The 18134-nt window shown below is 52.8% G+C and overlaps 2 protein-coding genes across 6 annotated transcripts; one reads left to right on the top strand and one right to left on the bottom strand.

Annotated features, from left to right (window-relative positions):
* The first annotated feature begins 336 nt into the window (after nucleotides 1–336).
* Asb6 (ankyrin repeat and SOCS box containing 6) lies at nucleotides 337–7318 on the top strand. Its single transcript, XM_075985719.1, has 6 exons — nucleotides 337–557; nucleotides 1512–1687; nucleotides 5172–5278; nucleotides 5378–5486; nucleotides 5763–5849; nucleotides 5964–7318. The coding sequence occupies exons 1-6, from the start codon at nucleotides 445–447 to the stop codon at nucleotides 6626–6628; spliced, it is 1257 nt and encodes a 418-aa protein (XP_075841834.1). The 5' UTR covers nucleotides 337–444; the 3' UTR covers nucleotides 6629–7318.
* Nucleotides 7319–7399: 81 nt separating this feature from the next.
* Nucleotides 7400–17393, bottom strand: Ntmt1 (N-terminal Xaa-Pro-Lys N-methyltransferase 1). 5 transcript variants are annotated; one of them, XM_075985722.1, is made up of 5 exons: nucleotides 16991–17123; nucleotides 16162–16293; nucleotides 10508–10711; nucleotides 9661–9913; nucleotides 7400–8039 (listed from the first exon to the last, which is right to left on the bottom strand). In XM_075985722.1, the coding sequence occupies exons 3-5, from the start codon at nucleotides 10667–10669 to the stop codon at nucleotides 7783–7785; spliced, it is 672 nt and encodes a 223-aa protein (XP_075841837.1). In that variant the 5' UTR covers nucleotides 10670–10711; nucleotides 16162–16293; nucleotides 16991–17123; the 3' UTR covers nucleotides 7400–7782. The 5 variants fall into 5 exon arrangements, with proteins under 5 accessions (XP_075841837.1, XP_075841835.1, XP_075841836.1 ...); XM_075985720.1 differs by lacking the exons at nucleotides 16162–16293; nucleotides 16991–17123 and adding an exon at nucleotides 17330–17393; XM_075985721.1 differs by lacking the exon at nucleotides 16162–16293.
* Between the last annotated feature and the right edge of the window lie 741 nt (nucleotides 17394–18134).

Raw genomic sequence — 18134 nt, 5'->3', positions numbered from 1 at the left:
TAGTGTCTGTGAGGAAGAGTTGAGTGCAGGGTCCTCATCGCGCCACGCAGCCTGCATGCAGCGTGGAGACTGAGGTGGTTGCAGCTCTTCCTTAGGGAGTGGCTGCAGGGAGCAGTGTTCTGGCTAGGAACAGGGTCTGAGTCACCTCAGAGGAAGAGGTCACGGACCCCAACGGAGCTCAGACGCCCTCTAACGGTCACGTGGGGGATCGTAGGGTGGGGCGGAGCCGGGGCTGGGAGGAGCGCCACGAGGTCCTCCCGGGCAGCAGGGGGCACTGTGGCCGCACGTGCGCCCTCACAGGCCGGCGCGTATCGGAAGTAGGAGTGGTAGGGTCACTTCCGGTGCGGAACCGCGGCCTGGGCGGAGGGCTGGGCACCGGCGCGGGGTCTGAACCGGTAGATCGGGAGGAGGTGGCTTGTGGAGTCGGGACGCGCGGCCGTCGCCATGCCGTTCCTGCACGGTTTCCGCAGGATCATCTTCGAGTACCAGCCCCTGGTGGATGCCATCCTGGGCGCCTTGGGCATCCAGGACCTGGAGCGGCAGGAGCCCCTGGACGAGTGAGTGGCTGCGGTCCCCTGTGATTGTCACGGTGGGAGTTGCGTGACTCGGAGCGCGAGCTCCAGCCCGAGGTGCGCCCGCAGCGTCCTGCAGGGCAGAGGACCCGGGCCTCGGCGCTGCTCTCTGTGCACGGATGCCGGGAGGAGACGAGCTGACTGACCGAGCGCGCTTTCTGCAGACTGCAGGCCTCTGAGAGCGTCTGGGGGAGGAAGCCGGTGTGGTTCTTGTGCCCTGTGCAGGGCTCCCCGGGTATTGGGAGCACTGCGACAGGCGAGCATCCAGACCAGCAGTGTGGTGTGGGATGCAGGGGGTGGGGCAGAGGAGGGGCATTGGGAGAGCCGTGAGCTGGAATTGCAGACACTGTCAGTTTCACCGGGTTTTATACCACATCAGCTCTTTCCACTGAGGCCTCCTCTGTAAATACAGTGCGAGACTTTTCCAGAACTCCGAGGCAGGGCTGGAGGCTGCACATCAAGGCGCTGCCGCCCTCCCTTGGCGGGGCCTAGCATTTTCCGGAGGGCTGACCCAGATAAACTTTTTGTATCCGGGCGTTGGTCGAATCTTGGAGCCAACCTGTTGCAAGAGGTCTGGTGGGTGAGATTAGGGAAGGACGAGTGGTGAGCATCGTGGGGAGAGGGTGGCTCTGAAGGTGGAGGTGGCGGGGCCGTTTTCAGAGCTGAGTGCACGGTGTGGAGCAGTCCCCAGGCCCAAGTGGTGGTGTCAACGAGGAAGGGTTTGGGCCACTTTCAGGGTGGTCAGAGAGAGAGCTGGACAGAGCCAGCCCTTTGGTACTGAGCCGAGGGGATGACTGAAACCATTTCAGACTTGTGACCAAGAAAACCTCCTGCCTCACGGAGCATGAGCAGTTTTTGTGGGTGATTGTGGCAGGGCACACAGGGTAGAGTGCCTGGTACCCAAGCCCCCCCCCCATCTGTTTTGCCTCCAATGTGCAGTTATGCTGCCGCTGAGGAGAGCCGCATCCTGGGCCTCACCGAGCTGCTGGAGCAGAAGGCCCACTCTCCATTCTACCAGGAAGGTGTGAGCAACGCTTTGCTGAAGATGGCTGAGCTGGGGCTGACTCGGGCAGCTGCTGTCCTTCTGCAGAGCGGGGCCAACCTCAATTTTGAAGGTCAGCGGGATCCCAGAGGGGCCAGGGCTAGGCAGCCAGGCCTGGCCTCTGTTTTTCCTCCTGTCTATGGGGTGACTTCCCCGCTCCTGTGGGGTTTCTGGTGTCTCTTAACACCTCTACTCCCACAGAGGGGTGTTGTTTCTGTCATGTGATTGTGTGGCCAAACTTTCCCAGCTTCCAGATTAATCCCACTCCCGTTATAATGAAATTACACTAATTACACTGGCATTGCCCAGAGTCCAAGGGAAGGTAATTTTCTGCAACTTTTAGCTGTCTGGTGGGTTTTGCTCAGGCCCTGCACATGGGAAGATAAGCTATACTAGGCATCAGTAACAAGCAGAGTGTTGGCAGAGGCTGCTAGTTCGTTTCCTGGCCGCCCTGACTCGAAATAATCACACAGAAACTATATTATTTAAATCACTGCTTCTATTATTTTATATTTTACCATGAGGCTTGTGGCCTACCGGCAAGGTTCCAGCTAACAACTCACATCTTTCTCCTCTAGCGGCTCTATAGCGTCTTTGCTTAATTTGTCTACGCCCTCCTCCTCTATCTGCTTGGAACTCCTGCCTTGCTCTATTTTGCTAAGTCACTGGCCAAGACATCTTTATTCATTAACCAATGAAAGCAAAACAAAGACAGAAGGACTTCCTACACAATTTTCCCTTTTCTGTTTAAATAAAAATGAAGGTTTTAACTTTAACATAGTAAAATTACATATAACAAAACAGGTATCAAGCAGGAATTACAGTTACAGTATTTATACCTACTTTATCTTTTATCATAACTAAGTAAAGCTATATCTATGCTTCAACTCCATCAAAGACTCCAGGATATAATATTACCTAAGTAAACAAGAAGTGCATTGTGAGCAACTTCTAAAACTCTAGAATTGACAGAGACATCTCGCTGCTTGGACAGTCACCCAAAGTTCTTCTGTAATGTTGGGATATCCATCTTCAGTCTACAGGCCCATGGCATCTAGGAGACTTTTCCATGAAGTAGAAATTTCAAAGAGTTCCACCTATATTGGCAGTTTATCAGTCACTTTCTTCTGTGTCCTGCAGAATGTCTGGCAGACTCTTTTATGAAGCAGGCTCCCTAAAGGGTTGTCTTACCTTCTTCAGGCAGCTTCAGCAGTCATTTTGCTGTGGGTCCTGCAAGTCCAATCAAGCAGTTCAGGCAAGAGTAGTTTCTTGCCCAAATGGCTGGCAAACTCCACGAGGAGCCTCTTCAATGCCCATCATCCTCTTGAAGTAGATTGGTACTGCCAGGAGCAGATGTGTATCACTGTCATGAAAGTGATAAGTTCTTAAAACATTTTAAATACCATATTCTGTAGTCTTTGAAAGGTTTGAAAAATAACATGATACAAGCTTGACTATTATAGATGAGTATCTATTAACTGTATTTCTTATTCATTACATTTTTAAATGAGCTGTACAAACACAATACCTTATTCAAGAGCAGAAATATATATATAACAAAATTGATCTTAAATTTGTATCAGTAAACCAAGGTCTATACCAATGCAAATCTCTATAACATCTCCCCCTCTAAATGTAAACAAGCATTTATAAACAATATTTGGGAATTTGGGTGTAGCTCTGCCCAAACTGCTTCCTGCTTTTTGTTGGGCAGAGTAATTTTGGGGGGTGTGTTCACAGTGACCTTTCGGGGGGTGGAGGGGCTTGGTCCATCAAACCACATTAGTCTAGAAGGAATCCACAGGTTCTCATCCTCTGTAGAAACAAAAGAACCCCTTTTCCAAAGCAACAAATCCTTAGACCCAAATTTTGAAGTCAAAATACCTTTATGTTGGTTTAGCTTAGCAGCACGTACAATGAAATGTCTCTCTGTACTTAGCTCATTCAGTCAAAAAATTCAAAGAAAACAATAATACACATAATCCAGACTCTGTATATTCCATCTTTCTGTAGCTTATTTTTTCTTTAATCTATGACTGTCTGTACTCTGTCTTTTTAAAGACTTTATTTTTTATAACCATTTATTCCTTTTGTAACTCAATTCTTTCTCATCTCTCAAGCCTACGTACATTTATCCAACACTGAGACCCATTTAGAGGTCTTTTTTATATGAATCTGTCTTTATTGCATATCTGTAATAATTTTCTAACCAGGAGCACTTCTTAAAATGCTGAGTGGCTTGGCTAGGACTAAGGCTGCTTTGGCTCCGCTCAGCCCAACATGGCAGAGGTCTGTTCACCACTTCTGCAAGCCATACACACCCCCAGTTCCAGGTATGCAGCAGGTCTATGTTGCGCCATTAAGCAGTTTGTAACACGCTGCTCACAAACCCCATTCAAGTGCTCAGCCTCCTGAAAGAACCAGACTTCCTGCTGGAGAACCGGGAAGCCGATTTTTAAAGAAGCTGTGCAGTTTTTGCCACTAAAGCTGAGTCAGGAAACCTCTTAAAGGAGTCACGTCTCTGCTTTCTGCCAGCAAACAAGAAGCAGCTGCATTAAACTTTGTGGGTTTGTGTGTGTGTGTGTGTGTGTGTGTGTGTGTGTGTGTGTGTAGAATTCTTTTCAACCTCTCAGGTTTTTAAGTGGATTTAGTTGACCACATTGGTGCCAATTGTTGGCAGGGGCCACTAGTTCATTTCCTAACTGCCCTGACTAGAAATAGTCACACAGAAACTATATTATTTAAATCACTGCTTGGCCAGTCGCTTAAGTATATTGCTAGCTAGCTCTTATATCTTAAATTAACCCATTCTATTATTTAATTATCATGAGATTTGTGGCCTACCGGCAGGGTTCCACCTAGCAGCTCCATGGCTTCTCGCTCACTCCACCTATGCCCTCCTCTATCTGCTAGGAACTCCCACCTTGCCCTATTTTGCTAAGTCATTGGCCTAAACAGCTTTATTCATTAACCAATAAAAGCAAAACATAGAAGGACTTCCTCTGCCAGCAGGGCTCGTAGGTTCCTTAAACATCAGAGGTGATGGAGGGCCAGCTTCCTGTCCCGCCACTGGTTGTCACCAGGAGGTGGGCACAGGTGGCACTGCCTACGAGCAGGTGGGGGCCCTGCTGACCCTCACAAAGCCCTACTGCCTTTCATTGAGAAACATGATAAAGGCTGCAGGCACCTGTGAATCTTGCAAGCAGAGGATAGGGGTCTGTTCCAAAGCCCATCCACAGCCAACCCTGGTAGAAGGCTGAGGCAGTAGGATCTGTAGTGATCCTGGCTACTTAGCAAGGTCAAGGCCTTCCAGGGTGATGTGAGAGTCTGGTTGCACTGCCAGGCCTGAGCACAGCAGCTGCTCTGCATGGCCCTGGGAATGGCCCTGAGAGGAAACAGACAGGAGATGGGGCCAACACGGAGAGGTTGCATGCCCATCAGAACACACCAGGACTGCAGGCCTAGCACCTGCACGCTTGAGGTGGCCATGCTGGGGAGAGGCTGAGGCTGGTCCCAGGCCTTTGAGAATGGACTGACTTCTACTTCTCTGCCTCCAGACCCCGTTACCTATTATACAGCCCTGCATATCGCTGTCCTGAGAAACCAACCTGACATGGTGGAATTGCTGGTGCGCCATGGGGCTGACATCAACCGGAGGGACAGGGTAAGAGTCAGGTGCAGTTGGCTTGAATGTGTGTGGTACATTTATGAACCAGCCTTTCAGGCCTCAGACCAACATGGCTGCTATCCCCTTTGGCACCAGATTCATGAGAGCAGCCCCTTAGATCTGGCCAGTGAGGAACCCGAACGCCTGCCCTGTCTGCAGCGCCTCTTGGATCTTGGAGCAGATGTTAATGCAGCTGACAAGAACGGTAAGTGCCTCGTGGGCGGCTGGCCCCAGAGGATGGCATATCCACAGCCGGCACACGGAGGAGGCGCTAGCACCCTGAAGAGGTGTGGCCATTCTCTCCATGCTGCCTGAGAAGACATCTTTAAGAAGTGAGTGTGTGAATGCAGACAGGTGCTGACTTTGTTGGCCTTCTTGTTCCTATTTTTGTGTGGATGAAAAGCCAGAAGCTCTTCCCTCAGCCCTGGGAATCCTGCTTCCCATCTCTGGGCACCCTGACCTCATCCTCTCTCTCCCCCAGGGAAGACAGCGCTGCTGCATGCTCTGGCCAGTAGCGATGGAGTGCAGATCCACAACACAGACAACATCCGACTCCTCCTGGAGGGAGGTAAGGGTCTGCCGTCCACAGCAGCTGTCTTCTGCTCTCCATCCCCCACCCCCCCTACCCCCAGTTTGGTAAGGACTGCCAGCCAACTCTCATTTTTGTTCGTGCTTCTTCCAGGGGCAGACGTCAAGGCCACCACCAAAGATGGGGACACTGTTTTCACGTGCATCATCTTCCTACTCGGTGAGACTGTCTGCGGGGACAAGGACGAGGCCCCGATGATCAACCGCTTCTGCTTCCAAGTTACACAGCTTCTGCTGGCCCATGGGGCCGACCCCAGTGAGTGTCCAGCCCACGAGTCCCTCACACACATCTGCCTCAAGAGCTTCAAGCTGCACTTCCCCCTTCTGCGCTTCCTGCTGGAGTCTGGGGCCTCCTACAACTGCTCCCTGCATGGTGCATCCTGTTGGTCTGGCTTCAGCCTCATTTTTGAGAGGCTGTGTTCCCACCCGGGCTGTGCTGAGGATGACAGCCATGTTGAGCTTCTGCATAAGGCTGAGACCGTGCTGGACCTCATGGTGACTAGCTCCCAGAGGCTTCAGTTGCCTGAGAACTTCAACATCCACCCAGTGGGTAGCTTGGCAGGGAAGATCCAGGCCCTGCACACCTCCCTGCGGCAGCTGGAGAGCTACCCACCACCCCTCAAACACCTGTGCCGTGTGGCCATTCGGCTGTGCCTGCGCCCGTGGCCCGTGGACACCAAGGTCAAAGCCCTGCCCCTGCCTGACAGGCTCAAGTGGTACCTGCTCAGTGCGCACAGCGGCACAGAAGACAGCTGCTGATGGATCCTGGGACAGAATGGCCTGGGTTGGCTGAAGCCAAGCCAAGGGTAGACCTGGTACTGTAACAGCCTTCTGAGGTTCCTTTTATCTGGGCAAGCTTTGCCCTTTACTGATACAAAACCACTAGGTTAGTGCCCTGGAGGCCAAGGGCATGGCTGCCTCCAGGGAGACACTCGCCTCCTCCCTCAGCACTAACAGATCAGTCACAATGGAGGAGCTAGTGTGGACGGGACACAGCTGCCCCCAACCAGGAGCTGACAGGCCATTTGCAGAAGCAGGGAAGCAGAGGCCAGGCCCCTCAGAGCCTTGGCAGCTGACTGATCCTGGGGGAGGCACATGCCTGGGTCTCTCAGGGACCAGCGCCAAAACCCTGGGCCATCCAGTGTGGCCCTACTCTGCCACCTCACAGGCTTTGAAGGGCAAGAGGGGGCACTGAGGCCGCTACAGTGGTGGTGGGCTTCTGGTTAGGGCCCTGCCCGAGCCTTTAGTGCTCGGGCACTGTGGTCGGTGGCAGCTCTGCTCATGCCACATCCACGTCTCGGGGACTGTGTCATGAGCGCAATGGGACCATCTGTTTCAAGGCCTGGCTTTGTAAGGGGCTCCCAGAGCATGTCGCTGAGCCCTTGCAAGACCTCAAGTCAGCTTGGCCTTGGGAGTAGCAGAGATGACGAAATATATTTATAAGATTAACTCGGTGTCCTTGTGTATCAGTGGGTGTGACTGACACCTGTGCCCACACAGCACCACTCCAGACTGCCCGAGGCATCTGAGAACAGGTCTCACCCTTTTATTGACTAAAAAGTGCCCATCAGGGAGGGGCTCAAGAAGAGGAAGCCCCCCTACTGCAGGATGCTGCGAGCCATCACCAGAGGATGTGGGTCTGACGGCTCCTGTACCACCTCAGGTACCATGTGCAGCTCTCCTGGCTGTCCTGGAACAGCCATGCACACTTCAGGTCTCTGGCAGCCAGTCCTATGGTGGCAGCTTAGCTTCCCATATCCTGTGGGAGCTGCCAGGGTGCCTTGGAGTAACAGGACAGTACTGCCCCAATACACAGCACAGTCCAGGGCTTGTCCCTCCCACTGGAGTCAAAGGTGGATGGCAAGTGTGTCTAGTGGCCTGCCAGCTGCGTGCCCCTAGCGCTGGCCCTGGCCTCATCTCAGGGCAAAGCTGTAGACATGGTAGATCTCATCTGGCAGGTTCTCCTGGCGCTCCTCCGCCAGGAGGCTGAGGCCGGCACTGCGGATGATCCGGTGTACCACCTCGAGGTCGCGGCATACACTGCTGTCCACATCATCCAGGATCACACCCTCCTGGGCCATGTTGTCCTTGATGACAATGATGCCATTGGGACGCAGGCCCTGCTTACAGCGGCGCAGAAACTCAGCCAGGTGCTCATCCGTCAGGTGACCTGGGGGGGAACAGAGAAGTGTGTGAAGTGTGAGTTCTGAAGTCACCCACACAAAAGCATATACGCCGAGTCAAAAGCTGGGGTTTGCCCTGTCTGGGCGCCCTACGGTCATATCTGGTAGCTGCGCGGCACACCACCCCTTGCTAGGCCTGCATCTGTGGGTGGAGCAGAAAGCTCCCAAACAACAGGGCAGGCCAGTGTCACAGTAGTGCTATGCAGTCTGCTCAGGATGCACCTGCTACAGTGTCAGGAGCCCTGGGTACAGCAGCCCAGAGAGCTACAGCAGCCCAGAGAGCTGTTAGACCATGCGGGCACCCCACCACAGCCCCAGAGTCCAGAGAGCTTTAGACCATGTAGGCACCCCACCTTAGCCCCAGAGTCCAGAGAGCTGTTAGGCCGTGTGGGCACCCCACCACAGTCCCACTGCCACAGCAGGAGTTCAGAGTTACTTTCATTTTCTTAAAATGCCCCTGGTCTGGCCTGGCCATGCACCCTGTGACTCTACCATTTGACAGGAGGATTTGAATTTGAGGCCAGTCTAAGCTACATAAGGAAATTGGGGAGTAGGAGTATTGATCACAGTAAAAGATAAGAATTTAGGGGCTGGAGAGATGACTTGAGTTACTAGCACCAATTGCTCTTCTAGGACCAGGATTCTGTTCCTAGCACCCACATGGTGGCTCACAGCAGTCTGTAACTCCAACTCCAGAGGGATCTAATGCCCTCTTCTGGCTTCCATGGGCATTGCACACACATGATACACAGACATGCAGGCACTCACACATATACTTTTTTTTTTTTTAATTTTTCGAGACAGGGTTTCTCCGTAGTTTTTGGTTCCTGTCCTGGAACTAGCTCTTGTAGACCAGGCTGGCCTCGAACTCACAGAGATCCGCCTGCCTCTGCCTCCCGAGTGCTGGGATTAAAGGCATGCGCCACCACCGCCCAGCACACATATACATTTTAAATCTTTAAAAAAGAATTCTAAGTGTGGCATGGTGGGAAATGCCTTTAATCCCAGCACTTGGGAGGCATAGACAGGCGGATCTCTGAGTTCGAGGTCTGCATGGTCTACAAAGCGAGTTCCAGAACAGCCAGAGCCACAGAGAAAGCCTGAAAAACATCATTCTAAATTATGTTTTAATTAATTTACTTTTCATGTATATGGGTGTTTGTCTGCATGTATGTATTTGCGCCGTGTGTGCCTGATGTCCATTCAGGTCAGGAGACAGCACTGGATCCCCCCACAGCTATAGGGGAAGCGGCCATGAGCCACCTGGTGGGTGCTAGGAACCAAACCCAGGTCATTTGAAAGAACAGTTGGTGCTCCTAACTGCTGAGCCATTTCTCTGGCTCCTGAGAGAAAAATTTAAAAAGAATAAATCCTTAATAACTTATTTCCACACCTCCAGATCAGCACTGACCACTTAAGATTGTTCCACCTCCATGCAGTTATTCAGCTGGCTTTAGGTTTCTCATCACAGTCCTGAGAACCGAGAGAGCTGCATCTCAGCTGGCCACCTCACCGGGGGAGCAGAACTAGGCTCCCGAGGCTGGCGGGGCACCTGAGTGGCGGAGGACATGGTGAGCACGGGGACCGGCAAGGCCACACGACTCTTACCTATCACCCACTGGATCCAGATCACATCATAGGAGCTGGGCTCTGGGCTGAAGTCCTGCAGCCCACAGCAGAAGTAGTTCCTCACCCTCTTGCCTTCTTCCCCCAGGTAGGTCTTGGCTTTGGCCAGAAAGTCCTCAGTCACGTCCACCATGTCCACCACCTTGAAGAGCGGCAGGAGCAGGCGCTTGGTGATCCTTCCAATGCCAGCGCCACAGTCCAGGGCACAGGAAGTCCCCGTTTTGTTCGGTCCTTCCTAAAACAAGGAGAACATGTGAGTCCGGCTCCTGCACCAGCCTATCTTGGGAGGGCAAGTGGGACTCTTGCTAAGGGGAGGCAGCTTCTCCTTCGAGGTGACGGCTAGAAAAGCAGGTGCCCAATCTCCTTTCACTCCAGGGACCCCAGGAGCCCCCAGGGTGACAGTGTTGAGGATGCAAAAAAGGGAGCCTCCATGGTGAAGATGGGGGTGTGGAAAAAGGGTAAGGGCCTCCTGCAGGGCTCACCCCTGTGCTGCAACAGGCTGAGAAGGGAGGACACAGACAGCGGCAGGACAAGGAGTCACAGGACAGTCACCACCCACAGCCCAGCACCCTTAGGCCCGGCAGGGGCTGTTCCCAGACTGCTCTGTTTTGACAGGCCTGAGTCCACGGTGCTCCTGGCTCCTGGCCCAGAGACAAAACTCACAGTCCGCAAATCCCACCCAGTCACCATCTGACCCAGCTCTTCAGGGTCTTGGTGGCAGCCACCGAGAGATGACCAGAGGACCTGCAGTGTGGTATGTGGAAGTGGCTCCCCACACTGCCCCACCAGAGCCACAGCCTCTCCTGGAGAGGACATCACACCTGCCTACCCTTAGAAACCTCTGCAGAAACTTCCGAGAGCTGTTGAGGTCGATGTTGGAGATGTGGCCATACCCCCCAAGCATGCCGTCCACCGTGGGCGGAATCTGTTTCCAGTAGGTCTTGGCCTTCGAATAAAACTGTTTCTCATCTTCAATCACCTCACTTGTCATGATGTCACCGGCCACGCTGTCACCAACCACAGCTCTGCCCCTCTGAAGACAGAAGAGGAAGAATGAGCAGGGAGAGCACTGGATGGCAGGAAGCCTCTAGGGTACGAGCCCCACACTCACTGTGTGAGGCACAAACTCTGTCCAGGCATCTACTTCTTGGATGACAGCCCAGCACCCCAGACATTTTGCAAAACTACCAAACCAAGGGACCCTGAAGCCTAGTGTCTGGTTCCTGAACCTTGACTTGATGACCTGTGACCTCAAGACAGGCAAAGAACCCAGAGCAGGGTCCCCTGCATTCTGCTATGGGCACTGCAGGAGACCCCCTAGGAGGCCCAAGCAACTTCCACCCCTCTTGTCTCTCAGTGACAAGCTAACAGCTCAGGAAGGGCCAGCCCTTCATTCCAGAGCACGGTCTCTGCCAGGTGCCAAGCACAGTGAAAGTGGCATGGGCAGACAGGGCCAGGGTGGGCGAGAAGCCATGGAAGAAGAGGGGGACTTTTGCCGAGGACCAGCCCTGAACTGCAGTCTGCCCGCGCATGTTGGTTGAGTAGTGCACAAAGCTGTCAGTCTCAAAACTAATCCTACACTTGCAGTGCGCAAGGAGGCACCCAGGACTAGCCTAAGGGTGTCAGAGGGAGTGGACATAGCAGTGGCTGTGCTAAAAGACACAGGACAAATAGCAGCAGCAGGGATGATAGTGTCGGCTGCTGCTCAGGCATTGCCCAGCACCCATGCTTCCCACAAGTAGATACCATTGTCACCCACCATCACCATCACCTGCTGTCACCGTCACCCACTGTCACCGTCACCTTCACCCACTGTGCAGAAAAGGAAACCTGGGCACATGGAAACCAAATGCCCTGCTCAAGATTAACGAGCCCCTGACCTGCTCTTCCCACGCGGGCAGTGTGCTCCCGTGATGCTGTCCTGGGCCTAAGGGTCTCCACTGGAATGCTAGCTGGCTTCATGGGGCAGGACCCTGCAGTCACACTTCACACCTGGGTACTACTAAGACATGCAGTGTCGCTGAGTCACAGCTCAACACAAACTGTCCACAAGGGAATCTGGGAGCAGAGCTGCTGTGAGGTCTCGCTAAGTCCTGCGACTGGAAAGGGAAGGAAACACAAGAAAAGCAAAGCGCCTCCATTTGTCACCAGCCCCTGAGCACCACAACTGAACTCCTCATTACAAGGATTTGGGACTAAAGGAAAACACACCCAAGGGGCCCTTGGAGTAACAGGCTGGGGACCCTGGTTCTAAATCCCACAATCCTTTACCACAACGCCACACCGGCAGCAGCACTGGCCCAGGGAAGGCAGTGGCCCTGGGAAGGCAGTGGCATGCTTCACAGTGGTCCAGGGAAGGCATAGAAGGCTGCCTTCAGCTGGCCCACAAAGGAATGTGAAGCCCTGTTGGTTCCCGAGAGACCAACCACCTCTATAAGCAGAACGGTACTGTGGCTTGAGAGCCGGACTGGATAGGAAGCAACAGCCCGAGCGTCACTATGTACCTGGTTGGGGACTGACAGGATGACCTGGGTCAAGAGGGCTGTCAGATGCCTCTCCAGGCACCACAGCAACCATGTCCCAGCGCCTTAGCAACCACCAGCTAAGACAGCATCTGGTCCTCTCCCATACCACACCAGCTCAATGCTGGCCCAGCAACCAGCCGTGCCTCTTGCTGCCCGTAAGCCCTAAGAAAACTTTCAGATTGCTGCTCAAAGTTGTCTTATTCAACACTGAGGACGACAACTTCAGGGCTTTCCTTGTGGCCCACGCAGCATGCAGGCATCCAACGTGATGTTCGGTTCTTACCAGATCAACAGGAAAATTGGAGTCTGGCACAGAAGGGAGGTACTCTGCTCTGCCCCCTCCCAGGGTGCTGGCTCCTGAGAGGGCCATGACCCGGTGCACCCTCTGCACAGCGCCAGTGGAGTCAGGGACACATGCTAGCTGGAGGGGGGGATGACTGAGTGAGCGAGCATGCGTGGCTGTGGCTGTTTCTCACTTTTGGAGGCTCCTACACCATCCAGGACAGAGGACACTGCAGACTGTTACCAACACCTTTTACCCTTTTACCTTCTTTTTTTCTTTACCCAAGGCCTATGGCATAATTCCTTTAATTGCCAAAGTCTCTTGAAAAATCTAATTTACAGGGCTGGAGAGATGGCTCAGAGGTTAAGAGCATTGCCTCCTCTTCCAAAGGTCCTGAGTTCAATTCCCAGCAACCACATGGTGGCTTACAACCATCTGTAATGGGTTCTGGTGCCCTCTTCTGGCCTGCAGGCATACACATAGACAGAATATTGTATACATTATAAATAAATAAATATTTTTTAAAAATCTAATTTACAAGAATCCCACTTGCTTCTAGAAAGTGGCTGGGGTTTGGGGTGGGGAGGCAGAGCACATCCAGGCCAGGAAAGCAAAGTCCAGGGCTGTTTTGCTCTTCCAGCCCGGCTGATTCCTGAAGACATGCCCTGTCCGAACACGGACCTCTAGTGTCCGCTGAGTGGCCTAAAGGACAACAAGAAAAACACACCTCCCCTGGTGGGGGTGGTGCACACCTTTAATCCATGCACTCAGGAGGCAGAGGAAGGCAGATCTCTGGGAGTCTGAGGCCAGCCTGGTCTACAAAGCGAGTTCTAGGAAATAGAGAGAGAGAGAGAGAGAGAGAGAGGGGAGGGGGGGGAAGGAGGGAGGGAGGGAGGGAGGGGGGGAGGAAGAAAGAAAGAAAGAAAGAAAGAAAGAAAGAAAAAAAGAAAGAAAGAAAGAAGACATTCCCCCACACCATTAAACTGCATGGCACGGGCAGGCAGGGTCAGGGCAGTGTGGCTATGTGTATACTGGGCTAGCTCATGGGCAGGCAGGGCTTTTGCTCATGACAGACTGCCACCTGCACATCCTTAGAGTCATCTAGCCACCTCCCCCTCCACCTGCAGCTGCCCTGCTAGGAAAAGGATGCGTGAACTGTCACCAGCAGGCCTTTGCGGTCACCACACCCCCGAGACATTCCTATGACGACTCTGAAGGCAACTGGAGGCAAAATAAGCAAAACCCTGCCTAGAGTTAAGAGTCCCTCGGCAGTCTGGTGGATGGGCCCTGTTCTAGGGGAAAATAGCAGAGGGCTCTGGAGGAGGAGGAAGGAGAAGGGGGAGGGGAGAGCGAAGATGGAGACAGAAAAGGGAGGAAGGCTGACCATAACCATACTGTTTCATTTTGCCTTTTTGAGATCCACCTCCCAAGTGCTAAGATTTAAGGCATGTGTCACCAAGACCACCACTGCCACCATCACCACTAGGCACCATACAAGGTTTTATTTTATTTCTAAAGATCTATTTATTATGTATACAGTGTTCTTCCTATATGTATGCCTGCAGGTCAGAAGAGGGGATTGTATCTCACCATAGATGGTTGTGAGCCACCATGTGGTTGCTGGGAATTGAACTCAGGACCTATGGAAGAGCAGCCAGTGCTCTTAACCACTGAGTCATCTCTTCAACCTCCAGCCATACAAGGCTTTAATATGAGCTAAAAAGTGTTTCAGGCATCAAGCATGGTGGCATATGCCTTGAATCCCACCATTCCAGAGGCTGAGACAGGTGGATCCCTGAGTCCAAGGCCAAACTGGTCGGCACAGAGAAACCCTGTCTCAAAAAACAAAAGTATACCGGGCAGTGGTGGCACACCCTTTTAAACCCAGCACTCCGGAGGCAGAGGCAGGCAGATCTTTGTGAGTTCAAGGCCAGCCTGGTCTACAAGAGCTAGTTCCAGGACAGGCCCCAAAGCTACAGAGAAACCCTGTCTCGAAAAACAAAAACAAAACAAACAAACAAACACAAAACAAACAAACAACAAAAAAAATAGGACGGCAATGCAGAGGCAGAGGAGCTGCGAATTCTAACCCAGCCTGCTCTACACAGTGAGAGCCTCTATCTAAACAAAACAAAAGGCTCTGATGGTAGGGTGAGTGGACCTGAGACTTGGCTCTACTCACTAGCTGTAGAGACATAAACAGGACACTTGGTATGGTACATTACATGCTGATATTCCTAGCATTCAGGAGGCTGAGGCATGGGGATCAAGAGTTCAAGACTAGCCCAAACTACACAATGAGAGCCTGTTTCAAGAAAACAAAAACAGTTCAGTTGGCAGAGCACTTGCCTAACATCCACAAAGCCCTGGATTCAAGCCTCAGTACCCCCAAAACTGGATATGGTGGCGCATCATGTCACCCCAACACTCCAGAGGTGGAAGCCGGAGGGTCAGAAGTTCAAAGACATCCTTTGATGGAGGAAGGTCATCTGTCTATGTGTTACTTTCATTGTTTAATAAAGAGACTGCCTTGGCCCTTTGATAGGACAAAAAATTAGGTAGGCGGAGTAAACAGAACAGAATGCTGGGAGGAAGAAGGCAGTGGGGCAGACGCCTCAGGCAGACGCTATAGCTCTCCTCTCCAAGATGGACTCAGGTTAAGATCCTTCACCATAAGCCACCACCTTGTGGTGCTACACAGATGATTAGAAATGGGTTAATCAAGATGTGAGAATTAGCCAGTAAGAGGCTAGAGCTAATGGGCCAAGCAGTGTTTAAAAGAATACAGTTTCCGTGTTATTATGTCCAGGGCTAAGCTTGCCATGAGGTCAGCCGGGCGCTGGGAACGCAGCCCGCTGCTCCTACTACAATCCTTGGCTAGAGAATGACTCTGAGGCCAGCCTGGACCTCATGAGACAGGGTATCACAACAGAAACAACTTGAGATGCTGATGCACAGCTCCAAGGCACAGCCCTTTCCTCATAGCTGCCACATGAATGAATAAATAAGCCAAATGCTCTGCCAATGTTCTTCCTTTTTTTGTTGTGTTTGTTTGTTCGAGACAGGGTCTCCCCATGTAGCCATAACTGTCCTGGAACTCACTCTCTAGACCAGACTGGTCTCGAACTTGGTGATCCACCTGCCTCTGCCTCCCAGTGCAGGGACTAAAGGTGTGCGCCACCACTGCCTGGCTCTCTGTTTTTATTCAATGAGGACAGTGACACTGAACTTCACGGAAAGGCTGTGGTGATGAAGTGTGCCTCTGAGAAGTCAGGCGACCCACAGTGGAAAGCGTATACCGTATACTCTCTTGAGCTTTTTAGTTTTTAGTTCTCTAGTGAGAGGCTGGTGAGACGGTTCAGCCGGCAGAGCGCTGGCTGCTCTTTGCAACATCCCACTTTGGCTGGCTCACAGCCACCAAGAACTCCAGTTCCTGTGACCTAACGCCCTCTTCTGGCCTCCCAGATTCCTGCACTCACATGTACAGCCCCCCATACACACATGATCGAATATAAAAATAAAAAGCTCGAATACCTTTCTTAAGATGATCGAGTGAGGAAAATGTGCTAAAACCCTCAAAACTCATAGTCCCTAGGAAGGTTCTATGAGGTCATATGAGCAGAGAAACTGATGGTCAATCTGGAAGATACAAACACAAGCTCTCCCTCCCTGTACCTCTTGATCCTACAGCTTCTGGCCTCCAGCAGAGTATTCCACAAGTACCTCCAACACTCCCACAGTCCCCCTTGTCTCCTCCCTGCTCCAGTTGATAGACAGGAAAACCAGCATGCTAAAGGGAATGATGTGCTGTAACACACCACATAGGAAACAGGAAAAAAAAAAACAACTAAGGACAGGATCCAAGCTCCTTATGCAGTCCTGGGCCCTCCTGGGGGTCTGTCCCATCTCACTGGGTGACCATCCCCTGCAATCACTGCCCTCGGCTACACCACCCCAGGCAGGGCCTCTGACACCAGCAGTTCCAACCCTTCATCAAAAGGATGAAAGACCGAAATGATCACACAGTTGGTGGAGCGGCAAAGCCTGGGCTTTTCGAGATGGCAGTCTCCCCGCAAAAAGGGCTGACCTTGGCCCCAAGGGCTCAGGAGACCGTAGCTGTGTCAGTCAGAGCTGGAACTAGTTAAACACGACAGCAATCTGTGTAACCGGGCACTTAACCACGAGGTCGTCAGCCGAGCCGCGCACGGCGCCCATTTCTCACACCAGGCTTGCAGTAGTTTCCTCATCTCAGAGGGAAAACTGAGGACTGGAAAGGGTCTTTTCGGTGGCAGGGGTGGAGAGGTCACATGTCCTGCCAGCCTCCAACAACGTGGCTTCTCTAACCCGATCAGTGGTCACCACGGTCCCGGCCCAGGTCTGGTCGGTGGACTTCTCCGGGACACGCACGTGGGGCAGGCCCGGGTCCCTCACCTCTTTGGGCAGCTCGGGTGAGTATCTCCCTCTTTCCTGGCCTCGTCCCCTCCGTCCACCTCGCGCTACTCACCCAGATGGGAGCTCTCGGGACCCGAGAGACAAGGGCGAGGAGAGACGGAGGCTGGCAAGGACCGGAGCCCACAGCAGTAGCTACCACTCTACCGGACCAGACACCTCGCGGCCTCTGCCTTTGTCCGCACACGTCACTTCCTCGAGCCGGGAGGGAAGTGGACTCAAACTCGCTCCGCCCCACGGCCAGTTCATCCCGCCCCACGGCCAGTTCACCCCTCCCCACAGGCAGAGCGCCCTTCCCCACGGCCAGATCGCCACGTCCAAAGCCAACTTACTCTTTCCACGCTCATCTCACCCCGTCCCACAGTCTGATCGCCCCGTCTCACAGCCTGCTCACCTGACACATCCAGATCGCCCCTCCCCACGGCCTGTTCGCTCAACCACACGACCAGATTAGTCCCGCCCCACGGCCAATTCGCCCCTCCCCATCGCTAGCTCGCCCCTCCCCACGGCCAGTTCACCCCCACCCGCGGCCAGCTCACTGCTCTCCCGGCCTGATCGTCCCGTCCCGCGGGCTCCTAACCCATTTATTTTTGCCTACGCGGAAGTCGCTCCTGGACTTCAAGATGAAGGATCCACAGCCGGTATCCCCCGGACTAAGTACGTGGGCCAGTTTACTTAAGGGTTTAACTCTTTCTTCAAGACCGAGTCCGACTACTTAACTGAGTGCTGGCCTTAAACTCCGCTATCCTTCCGCACCAGCTTCGCGGTTGCTGGGGTTACAGGCTCGCGCCACCACGCGCTACAAGGCTGGATTCTTAAAATCCAGCGTTTGTGAGCGTTTTCCACTCTAAAGGAGAAATAAAGGCCGTGTTGCTCAAATCCACCCATCTCCACTAGTTATCGTAAAATAATATACCAACCCAGAAAAGAAAAAGAAGGAATGGCTTTGACAGAGGCAAGGAAGCAGAAATCCAGACGTTTCCCCTCCAGAGGACTGCCCTTCCCTGTCCGTTCACAGACGTTCTGCAGCAGTCTTGAGTGAAGGGAAGATGATGAGCTTGCTGCATGTAAACCCTTTCACCTCGGAGTTCTGGCCGCTTTTTCTGACTGGTGGATGAAAGGATTCACTACAGTGTTCTGGGAGTTAAAGTCGTGGTATTTGCAGCTTTAGGCTTCAGCCCAGTGTTTGCACTGGGTTC

The sequence above is a fragment of the Microtus pennsylvanicus genome, chromosome 9, assembly GCF_037038515.1.
Source record: "Microtus pennsylvanicus isolate mMicPen1 chromosome 9, mMicPen1.hap1, whole genome shotgun sequence".
Lineage (NCBI taxonomy): Eukaryota > Metazoa > Chordata > Mammalia > Rodentia > Cricetidae > Microtus > Microtus pennsylvanicus.
Note: the sequence above shows the minus strand (reverse complement) of the source record. Positions and strands in the feature narration are given on the sequence as shown.

Bases quoted from the DNA above. Each gene is read 5' to 3' on its own strand.
- Asb6 (XM_075985719.1), top strand. From the start codon at position 445: ATGCCGTTCCTGCACGGTTTCCGCAGGATCATCTTCGAGTACCAGCCC. The intron at 5,487-5,762 runs GTAAGTGCCTCG...TCTCTCCCCCAG, and splicing joins TAATGCAGCTGACAAGAACG to GGAAGACAGCGCTGCTGCAT. The intron at 5,850-5,963 runs GTAAGGGTCTGC...TGCTTCTTCCAG, and splicing joins CCGACTCCTCCTGGAGGGAG to GGGCAGACGTCAAGGCCACC.
- Ntmt1 (XM_075985720.1), bottom strand. The intron at 9,914-10,507 runs GTAGGCAGGTGT...TCCTTGTTTTAG, and splicing joins TTCTGCAGAGGTTTCTAAGG to GAAGGACCGAACAAAACGGG. The intron at 8,040-9,660 runs GTAAGAGTCGTG...GTTCCCCCCCAG, and splicing joins CTGGATCCAGTGGGTGATAG to GTCACCTGACGGATGAGCAC.